The 13,706-nt window shown below is 34.6% G+C and overlaps 1 protein-coding gene across 1 annotated transcript in view; it reads left to right on the forward strand.

The window, feature by feature from the left end:
• Window positions 1-12,458: 12,458 nt before the first annotated feature.
• The window catches only part of LOC108692540 (cyclin-dependent kinase 10), an 18,478-nt gene continuing 17,230 nt past the window's right edge, over window positions 12,459-13,706 (forward strand). Inside the window, exons 1-3 of the mRNA XM_018200844.1 lie at window positions 12,459-12,567; window positions 12,720-12,874; window positions 12,965-13,565. Of these exons, the coding sequence (XP_018056333.1) occupies window positions 12,558-12,567; window positions 12,720-12,874; window positions 12,965-13,565 (766 nt within the window). The 5' untranslated portion in view covers window positions 12,459-12,557. The remainder of the gene's footprint in view (window positions 12,568-12,719; window positions 12,875-12,964; window positions 13,566-13,706) is intronic.

Raw genomic sequence — 13,706 nt, forward strand, 5'->3', positions numbered from 1 at the left:
ACTGAGCTGAAAGGGGCCAGTCATACTAGTGCATCATTTTAATTTTATAAAATTGACTACGTGTGTTGTTTCACTTGTGCGTTTTTATCATACGACAAATGTATACAGAATATGACAGAACAGAGAGGTCCTCGGATATCTCTATCCCATAGCCAATCAACAAGCTTGAAAAATTTATCGTACGACAAAACACACAAATGAAATATCATCCTATACGTATTCATAGTCCTTTCTTCTTTTATGATGGGGAGCACAGACTCTTGCATAACACGTAATGCATAAGAAAATGAACCAATCAAAGTTCTTTATTTCATTTCTTTCCATAAAATAAAGAACTCTGATTGATTTATTTTCTTTCATGAGTTAAGGCTTAAACACATGGGCGTAGGCAATAAACACAAGAAAAACAAGGGAATAACGAGCTATCAATCAGAATTCTAGGATATAATATCGACATTTACACTAGAACTCTGATTGCGTTATTCTCTGTTGCCTGCATCTATTGTGTTTAAGCCTTTATACAAGAATCTGTTATTCATAGTCTTTTTTTGAGAAATGAGGATTTCTTGTTCCTCATTTTATGTTTCATAAACCTTTCATGATCAAACAAGAAATTATTAGCTTTCTTTTCTCAAAGAAGATACGAGTTTTCTTCGAGAAGGAGATGTAATAATCATGTTCATAATCAAACAAATCTCCAAATTTAATTCGTCACATCAATCTTTTTATTTTCGATAGTTTTTAATTTAAATCTGACGCATCGATAATTATTTTTAATAGTCCAGCAAACAAGAATAGATTGAAATGAATTGAAATGGATTCAGATTTTCAGAAATATTGATCGACGAATGTTAAAATGAATGTTTTTCAATACATTTTGTATTGAATACATTTTTATTCATTTATAGGAATTATTAGATATACAACTTTGCTTCCGCCGTTTTCCTATAGATGGCTTTAGCGATAAGTGGTGGTCGAAATAAATAGATCATAGACGTCAACAATAAACTTGGGCATCTGTCAACATAACCCCATAAAAACATTAGTCGATTTGTGTCTGCATCATAAAGTTATTCTCGATTGAAAATGTCAGTTTATGAGCCAAATTCTCGTCATTTGCGGGAGGTTTTAATTTTTTGCTTCAATATGAAGAAATCTGCGGCTGAGGCTCATCGAATGCTCTCAAATATTTATGGTGAGGCCGCTATTAGTGAAAGAACGTGTCGTGAATGGTTTCAAGAACGGTGATTTTGACGAAGACCGGCATAGCGGTGGAAGAAAGAAGGCTTTCGAAGATGCAGAATTGGAGGCATTATTTGAGCAAGACTCGTGTCAAAATCAAGAAGAATTGGCACGATCATTGGGAGTCATTCAACAAGCCATTTCAAAACGCCTCAAAGCCATGGGAATGATTCAGAAGCAAGGAAATTGGGTGCTGTACGAATTGAAGCCGAGAGATGTTGAACGGCGTTTGTTTGCTTGTGAAAAGCTGCTTGAAAGGCAAAGACGGAAGGGATTTCTGCATCGCATTGTGACTAGGAACGAAAAATGGGTTCATTACGATAATCCCAAGCGCAGAAAATCATGGGGAATTCCCGGCCATACTTCCACGTCGACGGCCAAACCGAATATTCATGGCTCCAAGGTCATGCTCTGTATTTGGTGGGACCAGCTCGGCGTAGTATATTATGAACTGTTAAAACCGACTGAAACAATCACAGGCGATCGATATCGAACGCAATTGATGCGTTTGAGCCGAGCATTGAAAGACAAATGGCCGCAATACAACGAAAAACATGATTTTGTAGCATGACAATGCTCGACCCCATGTTGCGAAAGTGGTCAAGACATACTTGGAAACGTTGAAATGGGAAGTCCTATCCCACCCGCCGTATTCTCCAGACATTGCTCCCTCTGACTATCACTTGTTTCGATCAATGGCACACGGCCTGGCTGACCAGCACTTCCGATCTTATGAAGAAGTAAAAAATTGGATCGATTCGTGGATAGCCTCAAAAGATGACCAGTTTTTTTGACGCGGGATTCGTACGCTACCCGAAAGATGGGAGAAAGTAGTGGCCAGCGATGGACAATACTTTGAATCATGTATAACCAGTTTTTTACAATAAAGCCTCGAATTTCGGAAAAAAAACGACGGAAGCAAAGTTGTATACCTAATACATTAAGCATATCTTTTTCAATCTAAAAATAATATTAATTTTTTCTGTGCACACAACATACATTGTGAATACTGTTCAATTTAAAATTTTGAATAGGAAATGCAATATTTTAATCCAATTGAATCTAATTGAATCCAATTGAATCCAATTAAGTCCAAAAAAAGTATTCGCTATTTAAAATACGCATTCGAATAGAAAAAAAAATTCAATTCATTTTAATCCATTCTTGTTTGCTGGGCTCAAAATCCGGCTGAAATGAGCGATCACTTTTTCAGCGCCACTCTGTCTCTGTGCCAAAACTGATGTTCCACAATCGCGTGAGTATCAAGAACGTACTCCTGCTTACTTGGAAATGAACCGGAGAAGAAAATAAAGTTTCTTTTAGCTAATCAAAAGAGTTTTCCTTTTCTTCCTAAACAAATTTCGTTTTATTTTCCGTGAGTGCGTCTAGCGGTTTAGCTATTGAAGAAAATCTTTTCACAAAATCCTTTCCGAAAATAAAAACAAAATTCTAAAAAGCTTTGTAGATATTTTTTTATCTCGCGGTATAGACCAATCTCTAGCAACTGAAATTTTTTCAGGATCTGTGATAATGCCCGCGTTTGATACTAAGTATCCTAAATATTTTACTTCTTTTTTAAAAAGAATATATTTCTTAGGATTCATTTTTTAAATTACCTCTCTCATTCATAAAAAGACATTCTTTAAATTCGATATCATTTCCTCAAAACTTTTACTAAATATGATAACGCCGTCAAGATAAACCAGGCAAATCTTCAAAAGAAAATCCTGTAAAACTTGTTCCATTATCCATTATTCGAAACTTATAATACGAGAGCACAGACCAAACGGTATGACTGTAAATTGTCACAAGTTATTTCCTTAAAAAAATTCCATTTTTTTCTATCTTCTGGCTGAATTTGTATATTTGCCAATATCCGCTCTTAAGAACTGATGTTGAAAATCAAGTTTTATTACCTGATAGTTGAGGATGTTATCTATTCTGAGTAGAAGATACGAATCTTTTATTGCAGCTTACGAAAATCTTATCATTCCATCTTTCTTTTTTAACTAATACGGCACTGAAATCCAAGAATTAAAAGATTCACTCCTTGCTTTCTTATATCCTTATTGGGTACAAATAAGTTTCCGCCGTTTTTTATCAAAAGTTAAACATTTATTGTGAAAGAACGGTACATAATGTTTTATTTAAAGTAATGGCCATCGCTAGCCACTACTTTTTCCTATCTTTCTGGTAGCATGTGGATACCGCGTCGGAAGAATGCTTCATCTTTTGAGGCTATCCAATCATCTACAATTTTTGGTTCTTCATATGATATGAAGTGCTGCTCAGACAGGCCATGCGTCATCGATCGGAACAAGTGGTAGTCGGAAGGAGCAATGTCTAGAGAATATAATACGGCAGGTGGGGTAGAGCTTCCCATTTGAGTGTTTCTAAGTAGGTTTTGACCGGCGCCGCAACATGTGGTCGAGCATTATCATGCAGCAGAATAATTTTGTCATGCCTGGAATAGTAGTGGGCGCGTTTTTCCTTGAGTGTTCGGCTCAATCTCATCAATTGTGTTCGGTAGAGAGCCCCAGTAATGGTCTCGTTCGCTTTGAGCAACTTATAATACACGACACCAAGCTGATCCCACCAAATACACAACATGAGTTTTTTTCCATGAATATTCGGCTTGGCTGTCGATGTTAAAGCATGGTCAGATGGTCCCTATGATTTCTTCTTCTTTAGGTTATCATAGTAGATCCATTTTTCATCACCAGTGACTATACGATGCAAAAAACCCTTTCGTTTATGCCTGGCAAGCAGCATTTCACATATGAAAAATCGGCGTTCAACGTTTCTCGGCTTCAGTTCATATGGAACCCAATTCCCTTGCTTTTGAATCATTCCCAATGATTTCAAACGATATGAAATTGTTGAGTCACTCCTAAGTAAGTAAGTGCAAGTTCTTTTTGCGTTGGCATCTTCATCCAATAATGCTTCCAATTCCGTGTCTTCGTACACTTTCGGCTTTCCACTACGTTCTTTGTCTTCGAAACAATCAAAACATCAAATTCACCGTTCTTAAACTTTTGAAACCACTCACGACAACTTCTTTCATTTAAGGCAGCATCATCATATGCTTCTACAAGCAATCTATAAATCTCAGCTTTCAGCTGCAGATTTCTTCAAATTAAAGAAATAAATCAAAAGTTCCCGCAAATGACACTTATTCGGCTCAAAACTCGACATTTTCGTACAGTATATGATACTGATACAAAATCATTAATATTTCAAGGTTATGATGTTGTCGGATGTCCAATCTTACGATATATCGTTTTACAACAACAATTTTAACTATAATTTATTAGTGGCGCCGTCTTTTATAAACGGCGGAAACTTATTTATACTCCCAATATTTTATTAACTTCCTCTCACATATTAATAGGAATACGTCGTAGAATCTGTTTGATGGGGAGAAAATCTTTATATTAATTATGAGTTCCCCGAGTTCACAATTCCCAGCAATAACATTTTCCAAAAAAAACATCCTCAAATTCAATAAGAAGCTCAACAAAAAGTTTTTTGATTTTCATCTAGATCTTTGGAATTCTCTTTAAACAAAGTCTTTAAATTCAACGGAATATTACAAGAGTCACTAATACAAGTACATTCCATATCTGTAGGATAAGTTGAAATAAAGAAGAGAGCATATTTTTGTTCATTTATTTTTGTAAAATTTATGCGTACTTATCGCGTTGTACCACTCGAATGCGATTAAGCGTAGGGAGATCATGATGCATGCGAAATGATATTCGGAAATGCTCGGACAGGTTCGGAGCCCAACGAAGGAAGAACAAGAAGAAAGGAAGCATGGCAGTTGAGAACAAGCAAGAGAGCGTGATGTTACTGCGTGTACGAAATCTTAATTAACCTAACAGTTAATTCTTGCTGTATAATAAACGCCTTTCTTTATTCTTAACACTACGCCTCGTGTAATCAAATCTCTAGACAAACCATTAGCCTATATATCTTTATTCATTCCAATCGAATTATCGAAAACATTTTGCAAATTAAGTTTTTTTTAGAAAATCTATTCTTAAAATGCAATTATCATTAATTTCAGCAACATAGGAATTTTCCCGAAATAATTTTCAAGTCGAATCTTTATAAAAGTACTTTATATTTAATTAAAACCTTTTTTCCCAGTAGGATATTTCAAGTTACAATTATTTACTTCAATTCTAATCTTTACTCGAATTAATCATTTTAGGTGTACAACTTTGCTTCCGCCGTTTTTTTTCCGAAATTCGAGGTTTTATTGTAAAAAACTGGTTACACATTTATGATTCAAAGTGTCCATCGCTGGCCACTACTTTCTCCCATCTTTCGAGTAGCGTACGAATTCCGCGTCGAAAAAACTGGTCATCTTTTGAGGCTATCCACGAATCGATCCAATTTTTTACTTCTTCATAAGACCGGAAGTGCTGGTCAGCCAGGCCGTGTGCCATTGATCGAAACAAGTGATAGTCAGAGGGAGCAATGTCTGGAGAATACGGCGGGTGGGATAGGACTTCCCATTTCAACGTTTCCAAGTATGTCTTGATCATTTTCGCAACATGGGGTCGAGCATTGTCATGCTACAAAATCACTTTATCGTGTTTTTCGTTGTATTGCGGCCGTTTATCTTTCAATGCTCGGCTCAAACGCATCAATTGCGTTCGATACCGATCGCCTGTGATTGTTTCAGTCGGTTTTAACAGTCCATAATATACTACGCCGAGCTGGTCCCACCAAATACAGAGCATGACCTTGGAGCCATGAATATTCGGTTTGGCCGTCGACGTGGAAGCATGGCCGGGAACTCCCCATGATTTTCTGTGCTTGGGATTATCGTAATGAACCCATTTTTCGTTCCTAGTCACAATGCGATGCAGAAATCCCTTCCGTCTTTGCCTTTCAAGCAGCTGTTCACAAGCAAACAAACGCCGTTCAACATCTCTCGGCTTCAATTCGTACGGCACCCAATTTCCTTGCTTCTGAATCATTCCCATGGCATTAAGGCGTTTTGAAATGGCTTGTTGAGTGACTCCCAATGATCGTGTCAATTCTTCTTGATTTTGACACGAGTCTTGCTCAAGTAATGCCTCTAATTCTGCATCTTCGAAAGCCTTTTTTCTTCCACCGCTATGCCGGTCTTCGACGTCAAAATCACTGTTCTTGAAGCGTTGAAACCACTCACGACACGTTCTTTCACTAATAGCGGCCTCGCCATAAGTATTTGAAAGCATTCGATGAGCCTGAGCCGCAGATTTCTTCATATTGAAGCAAAAAATTAAAACCTCCCGCAAATGACGAGAATTTGGCTAAACTGACATTTTGAATCGAGAATAACTTTATGATGCAGACACAAATCGACTAATGTTTCTATGGGGTTATGTTGACAGATGTCCAAGTTTATTGTATGACGTCTATGATCTATTTATTTTGACCACCACTTACCGCTAAAACCATCTATAGGAAAACGGCGGAAGCAAAGTTGTACACCTAATACAATTCAATATGGATACATCGGAGCCTATATCTACCATCTTGATCAAAAAGTTCCTGGAATTACCACCAAGTGATGCTTTGAGTCAGCTGATTTGAATTCTGTTTTTTTGGTTAGATTGTCACATCTATCATTCCCACCAAATTTTATCATCATAGCTTGACATTTGTAAAAGTTACGCCGTCTGGTACATCTACCTCTGCACGTATTTTCGATTTTTTACAACTCATGGATTTTGCACCATGATAATGCACCGTCGCACATTGCCATCATCCGTGAATTTTTGACCAAGAACGAAACGAATACCATCCAACAGCCAAAATCGAATTCACCTAATATGGCTCCTTGCGATTTTTTTCTGTTCGATCGAGTCAAAAAACCATTACGGGGAACGCGTTTTAACAGCCGAAAGGAAGTAATGGAAAAATCGAAGACGGCTCTGATGGCTATACTGATAATAGAGGTTCAAAAATGTTCCAAAAGAGCTGGATCAAGCGCTGGCATAAGTGCGTTACAGTCGACGGGGAGTACTTTGAAGAGAACAATATCACTTGTTTTTGATGAATAAAACTTGTATTTTGAATTTTCTGAATGAATTCCGGGAACTTTTTGATCAAGATAGTATTTTAAAAACGCAACATTTATTATCTATTTCACCAGTTTAGCAAAAATCTTTCAAATTATACTTAATTCTATTAGATCTGAAAGAATGTTTTAATTCATTAGTAACAAATTAGAGAAACATTTAAATTAGAGAAACATTTAAATTTCCTTTTCGGGGTTCTTTTTTCGCACGTCGAGCTCACCAAGTTCGACTACTCCGCTACTCTACCAGGACATTCGGAACGGAAATGTCCCTCTTTTTCACTTCCAACATTTTTTGTTTTTTTCATTTTTTTCTATACTTTTTTCAAAATTATTTTTATTAAATTTATTTTCTTCTTTTCCTTCCTTCTCTTTTTGTTTATTAAATTTCTTTCTAGGCGTTTCTTTCTTTTCATCAAAATCATACTTTTTTTCTTTTTTTCTATTGAAATTACTATTACTTTCTTTTTTTTATCATCATTATCATTAATCCCTCTACTTCCTAAAACTATTTTCTTATATTAATTTCATAGATTAATTTCATAGGCTCTTTCGAGTTCTGCTAATCTGAGAGATGTCACTCCCTCCAACTGAAGGATTCTTTTCACAAAATTATCCGAAACCTAAAACAAACAATTTTATCTCAAATTGGATGTGCGCACTTCGAATAGACTAACTGCGATAATCTTTCAATGTCCGCGCCCAAAGAAATCAGATTTTCATCGAATTTCTGTTTTCTATTAGTGAATTCTGAATAATAATGAAGACGTCTTCTCCAAATGATTTCTAATCGCGATTCTATTCACATTAATTTAAAACACATTAAATAAAATCGCTGTCTGTTAACTTGATAAAATTTGTTAATAACAAGAAAAATACTATTATCTAAATAATTTAAATGCTTTTCCCAAATTTCCTCAAAAGATTCCCAAATTATATAGACATAAATAAATCAGAAATATTCAATTTGTCTTGTCAGTGATACATGCTACGCTGGTAAAATATGTGATGAAAGCTGTTTATCGCAAATCCTACTGCTGTCCATAGAAAATGTTAAGAGCATAACACAAAGGCTTAAACACAAGGGCTTAGGCACAGGAAACAGGAAATAACATTGCAGAAAGGTTACAACACTTATTTTTCGATGGGTTTTATAATGCAGTCTTCTCATCGAGCGATTAATTCTTACTTGTAAATCTATGAATAAGAATCAATCACTCGGCGAGCAAATTGCATTTCGAAACCTATTGAAAAATAAGTGTTGCAACCTTTCTGTGATTGGCTGTATTACTCGGGCACAGTATAACTACATACAGTAGCAACAATAGCTGTCGATTTCTTTGATGTCGGTGATCTCATGACTGTCAACCATATTGAGAGTTTTATCTACTGCTGAATTTGAATGGCATCAAGAGAGTAGTATTTCGCATATAAAGTATTTTTTTAATTCGGATAAATTCTATATATAATTTTAGATATATCACTGTATATTAATAATATAGGTCTATTTTTTATTTTTTATTTTAATATATTTTTGGAATAAACCAAATGAAATCATAAAATAGTGAAACATGATATTTATAAGTCAACAATTTATTGACAATTTCAGATAACACAATGTTTAAAATTGGGATATGAAATGTCTTTAAAATCTTTTTAAAATACCATAATATAAATCTTAAAATTTATATTTGTTTTATGTCCCAGTTTTGGAAATATCCAAATTTGTGCTGCCTAGGATATAGGATAAAAATAGAAAAACCGATAAAACAAAAATTGTAGTTGTTTAATTATTGTAATACGAGGATGATTCGATAAGTCTGATAAATTTTTATGAGATGGTGCCATAATCCATTTGATAATATGACACTTAGAAAGTATCATTTTTCAAACCTTTCAAATTTCAGCCAGAATTAACGCATTATCCCGGATTTACAACAGATTTTTAAGCCATAAGCCTTAACGAATAAACGAACACACAATTAATTATTCTTCTTGCATTCGACTATAGTTAAATAAAATTTTTTACTTAAAGCTTAAAATACCTATTAGATCCGGACTTATTCACGTAATAACAGTAATCGTTAAGCGAGTGAGAAATTTAGTAGTTGCTGCTTGCATGTAGCAAAAGTATAAGAGATTCTACCTATTTTATTTATCTTAATATGTGTAATTATACACAATATTCACTCAGCTCTCAATCGTATTTTACTGTATCTCAATCGTCGTCGCCATAGTTTTAATGCTATGGCCGGTATTCATAGTTGAATCTTATTTCAAAACCGTCTTAAGTAATGTCTTGAAACGTTAATGCAGCTTTCTGATTGGTTCGTGATTCCTTAAAACGGTCTTAAATATAAGATCTGACTCGTATGAATACCGGCTTATGACAATCCATCATATTCTTGGTTTTATAGCCAACGCATATGCAGAATGAAACTGAATCTTTTATTTGTCGTACTGTCACTACTGTATATATACTATGTATATATACTATGAGATATTATAAACGTAAAGGCTTAAACACAATAGGCACAAGCAATAAAGGGAATAACGAGCTCTAAAGTGTATGTTCGATATTATATCCCAAAGCTCTGATTGGATGACTCGTTATTCCTTGTTGTTTGTGCCTATTGTGTTTAAACCTTGAGTATTTGCATATCCGTCATTTTTACTCCTTCTCCCACTCTTTGCTCTATTCCCATTCCACCGCTAAGATAAGAAGGTTATGATTGTTATAGATTATAGCTTCTAAGTTGTTGGAAACCTTGTAGCTTTGTATTTATGTATTTCCGCACTTCGAAATTTTACTTATAAGACTAAGAGACAAAAAGAAAGATATAAAAAAATTGAAATATTATATATTAGCGAAGGCAAAAAAATTTATAAAATGCCTTGTTGTATTGTGATAAACTGTATCGATAGATCAGAAAAAGATATTCGATTATTTAAATTTCCTGCGGATAATATTCGGCGACAACTTGCTGTATTACTGTAAAATAAATACATGACTTGTAAATAAACATCACTACATTTCTTCGACGAGCAATTTCAATCCTTTTCTTCAAATTGATATACATATTTGGCACCTTATCTAGAAATAACGCCAGACACTCTTCAGGTTCTGCACTAATATTATGATAGATATTCAACTGATTTTGAGAGCAAAAATGGAATGAAAGGAGCTACAAAATTTCAAGCAGCAAATCATAATCTGTAATGACCATAACTCATCATAACTCAGTGAATGGAAGCAAAGCAAAGAGTGGGAAAAGGAATAAAAATGGTGGATGCGAATATCTACGTTTCTAGTGCTCTAATGACTCGATCCTGTTAGTGAATCTGTTCGAAAAATAGTCATTGGACAAATAAAATAAAGTTATTGCGGATGAGATAAGCTACTATGCGTTATTTTAATTGAGACAATTTGATTTGGCTGACGCAAGTTACGCTACGTAAGTTACGCTGCATGTGAAAGCAGCCTTAAGGCACGTTCACTCCTTAACAAAAAAAGCAGAAAGCGACAAAGCAGTGGCCAATTAGAACTCGCGCTGATAGTAAGTAGTATAAAAAGCCGAAATTATAGACTACAGTTGCAAAACTGCCTTTTCTGCTAAACGTAGCCTATTAGTGTATCAAAAATTTCGAAGTATTTGTCGTGTCTACAAAGTAAGAATAAAAGAGGCTCAACTCCATGAAAAAAGGTGGAACCAAATTGAGAGAGAATCCGCTATCGAAATAATCTGCACATTTGGACGCCATATTTAAAGAGTCAGCCTACCATTTGTACAAAGGCCGTTTCCAAATTTATTACCAGCACAGAACGTAACGTAAACTGCTATTGACGTAACGTGCATTATAGATTTTCAACTAATAATTAATTTTGGAACACAGTCGAAGTAATCTCTTACTTTGTGCAATTGTACATATGAGCTACACATTTCTTGTTGTGTTTCTTTGACTTGTACTTTTAATTGTGAGATAAATCTTTTTTATTCGGACAACTTTTAGAGGAATCAAGTAAGTGAGGTAAGAATAATATTGCAAATGACGTCCAAATGTGCAGGTTATTTCTCAACCGATTTCCTCTTAAAATTTAATTCATAAACCAGTTCCACTTTTTCTATTCGTGCGCTATCAAGTTGAACCCTCTTCTCTGGCTTTCAAAATTTACTGCCAGTACTAAAAATCTGTAATGCACGGGACGTAAACTAGAGATTTTTATTGACAGTAAATTTTGGAACACAGCCTCTCTTATGACTCCTGCACGGAACGCCGTACCGCGCGGCAAAATGAGATGCGATAACCAATGAATACATTAGGAGCTGTAAGCTTATTATATTAGGTGTAGTAAAAAGAAATCCATTATTTTTCCATTCAATTTCATGCATTCAAAAATAATGCATTTCTTTTTACTACACCTAATATAACAGTAGTCTAGTTTCCATTGAGGGTTTAATCCGGATTGGAATGTAAGAATCAACCACAACATCATGCGATTTTAAAATTGAAGCATCGGATTGGCTGAAGCAACAAACTTGTGATTTGTAACATCTATGATATGAGCAATGTGTGGTCTTAACAAGGGAATACTCGATTGTAGTTGGTTCTTACATTCTGATCCGGATTACATTCTTGGTGGAAACTAGACTAGTGAAGAATATTAATCATGAAATTTTTTTTCTAAGATGAAAAGTGAAAAGTGAATAATTTCTCCATTAATGGTTAAAATTTTCACGTTTTCATCCTAGGAATAAAGTTTCATGATTGATACCCATGAGTTATTACTTCGTGATCATGTCAAACAGACTACATCCTGGGGGTGCTATTTCATTTGTACATTTTTGTCGTACGACAAAACAGAGAGATCTTCGGATCTCGCCAATCAACAGACTTGAAAAATTTGTCGTGAGACAAAGGCTGTGGTCAAAGTCTCGCTACAAATGTTTTGAAGCATTTGATGGACTAATTAGAAGAAAGAATTTTTTTATAAACTGATCAGTTAAAAAACGCTCCAAAGTATTTGCAGCATCGCGTTAACTGTACATAAAAATGCACAAATGAAATATCACCCTAGGACTTTAGTCAGTGGCTTCATTCACAATAGAAGTTGGCGACCCTGACCGTGCACTAGTCAACCAAATAGACGCATTGGTTTTCATCGGTCTTCATAATTTGTCAGTCTTTCGTAGATTAATAAATAATTGAACATTTTTTTTGCAATTTAATAGCCAACATGACAAAAGGTATAACAAGGATGCGCTTCTGATTTTGAAATTAATTAAATACGAATATAAATTTTTTTTTTTAAATACAAGAAATATATTATTAAAAGTATAAGGTAAAAAAAAACAGATTGAAACAATTAAAGTTTCGAATAATTTATGTTTTTCTTCAGACGAAAATTTAGAAAAGAAATCCGTGGAACGTAATGATAGTGATAAGAAAGCAGTATCTGACTCTGGGCCTGATCCTTCTGCCCCCATCACAAGAAAAGGAGTATTAACATCCTTTTTAACTGGCAAAGCTATGGAAATACCAGAGCAAGATATCGTAATAAATTTAATACTTTATCATTTATAGTGAATTTTTATTTCTAAGATTTTATTAAACATGACTCTAAATTTTATTTATGTGTTGCAGCTTGGCAAATGTAGGTTTGTCTCTGAGTTTGAAAAACTGAATCGTATTGGAGAGGGTACTTACGGAATTGTGTATAGAGCCAGAGATACAAAAAATGATAAAGTTGTAGCATTAAAGAAAGTGAGAATGGAACATGAAAAAGATGGGTTACCAGTAAGTGGTCTCAGGGAAATATCGGTTTTATTATCATGCCGACATGAAAACATTGTACATCTAAGAGAAGTGGTGGTAGGCAGAAGCTTAGAAAGCATATTTCTTGCAATGGAATATTGCGAGCAAGATTTAGCAAGTTTATTAGACAACATGCAAGCGCCATTTTCAGAAAGCCAAGTCAAATGTATAGTATTGCAAGTGTTGAAAGGTCTGCGTTATTTACATCATAACTTTATCGTTCACAGAGACTTGAAAGTCTCTAATCTCCTTATGACTGATAAGGGTTGTGTAAAGATTGCGGATTTTGGACTGGCTAGGTGGTTTGGTTTACCTTTAAAACCAATGACTCCTAGAGTAGTAACATTATGGTACAGAGCACCCGAATTACTATTGCAAGCTAAGACACAAACTACTTCAGTTGATATGTGGGCAGCTGGGTGCATATTAGGTAAGAAATCAATGCTATATATATATATATATATATAGGCAGTGTATTGTTTGAATTATATTAATTTATTAATAATTATCAGAGTTGGATAAATTAATATTTTTTTTAAACTAAATTAAGTTAAAGTTAATGGTTTATAAA

The sequence above is a fragment of the Atta colombica genome, unplaced genomic scaffold, assembly GCF_001594045.1.
Source record: "Atta colombica isolate Treedump-2 unplaced genomic scaffold, Acol1.0 scaffold76, whole genome shotgun sequence".
NCBI lineage: Eukaryota > Metazoa > Arthropoda > Insecta > Hymenoptera > Formicidae > Atta > Atta colombica.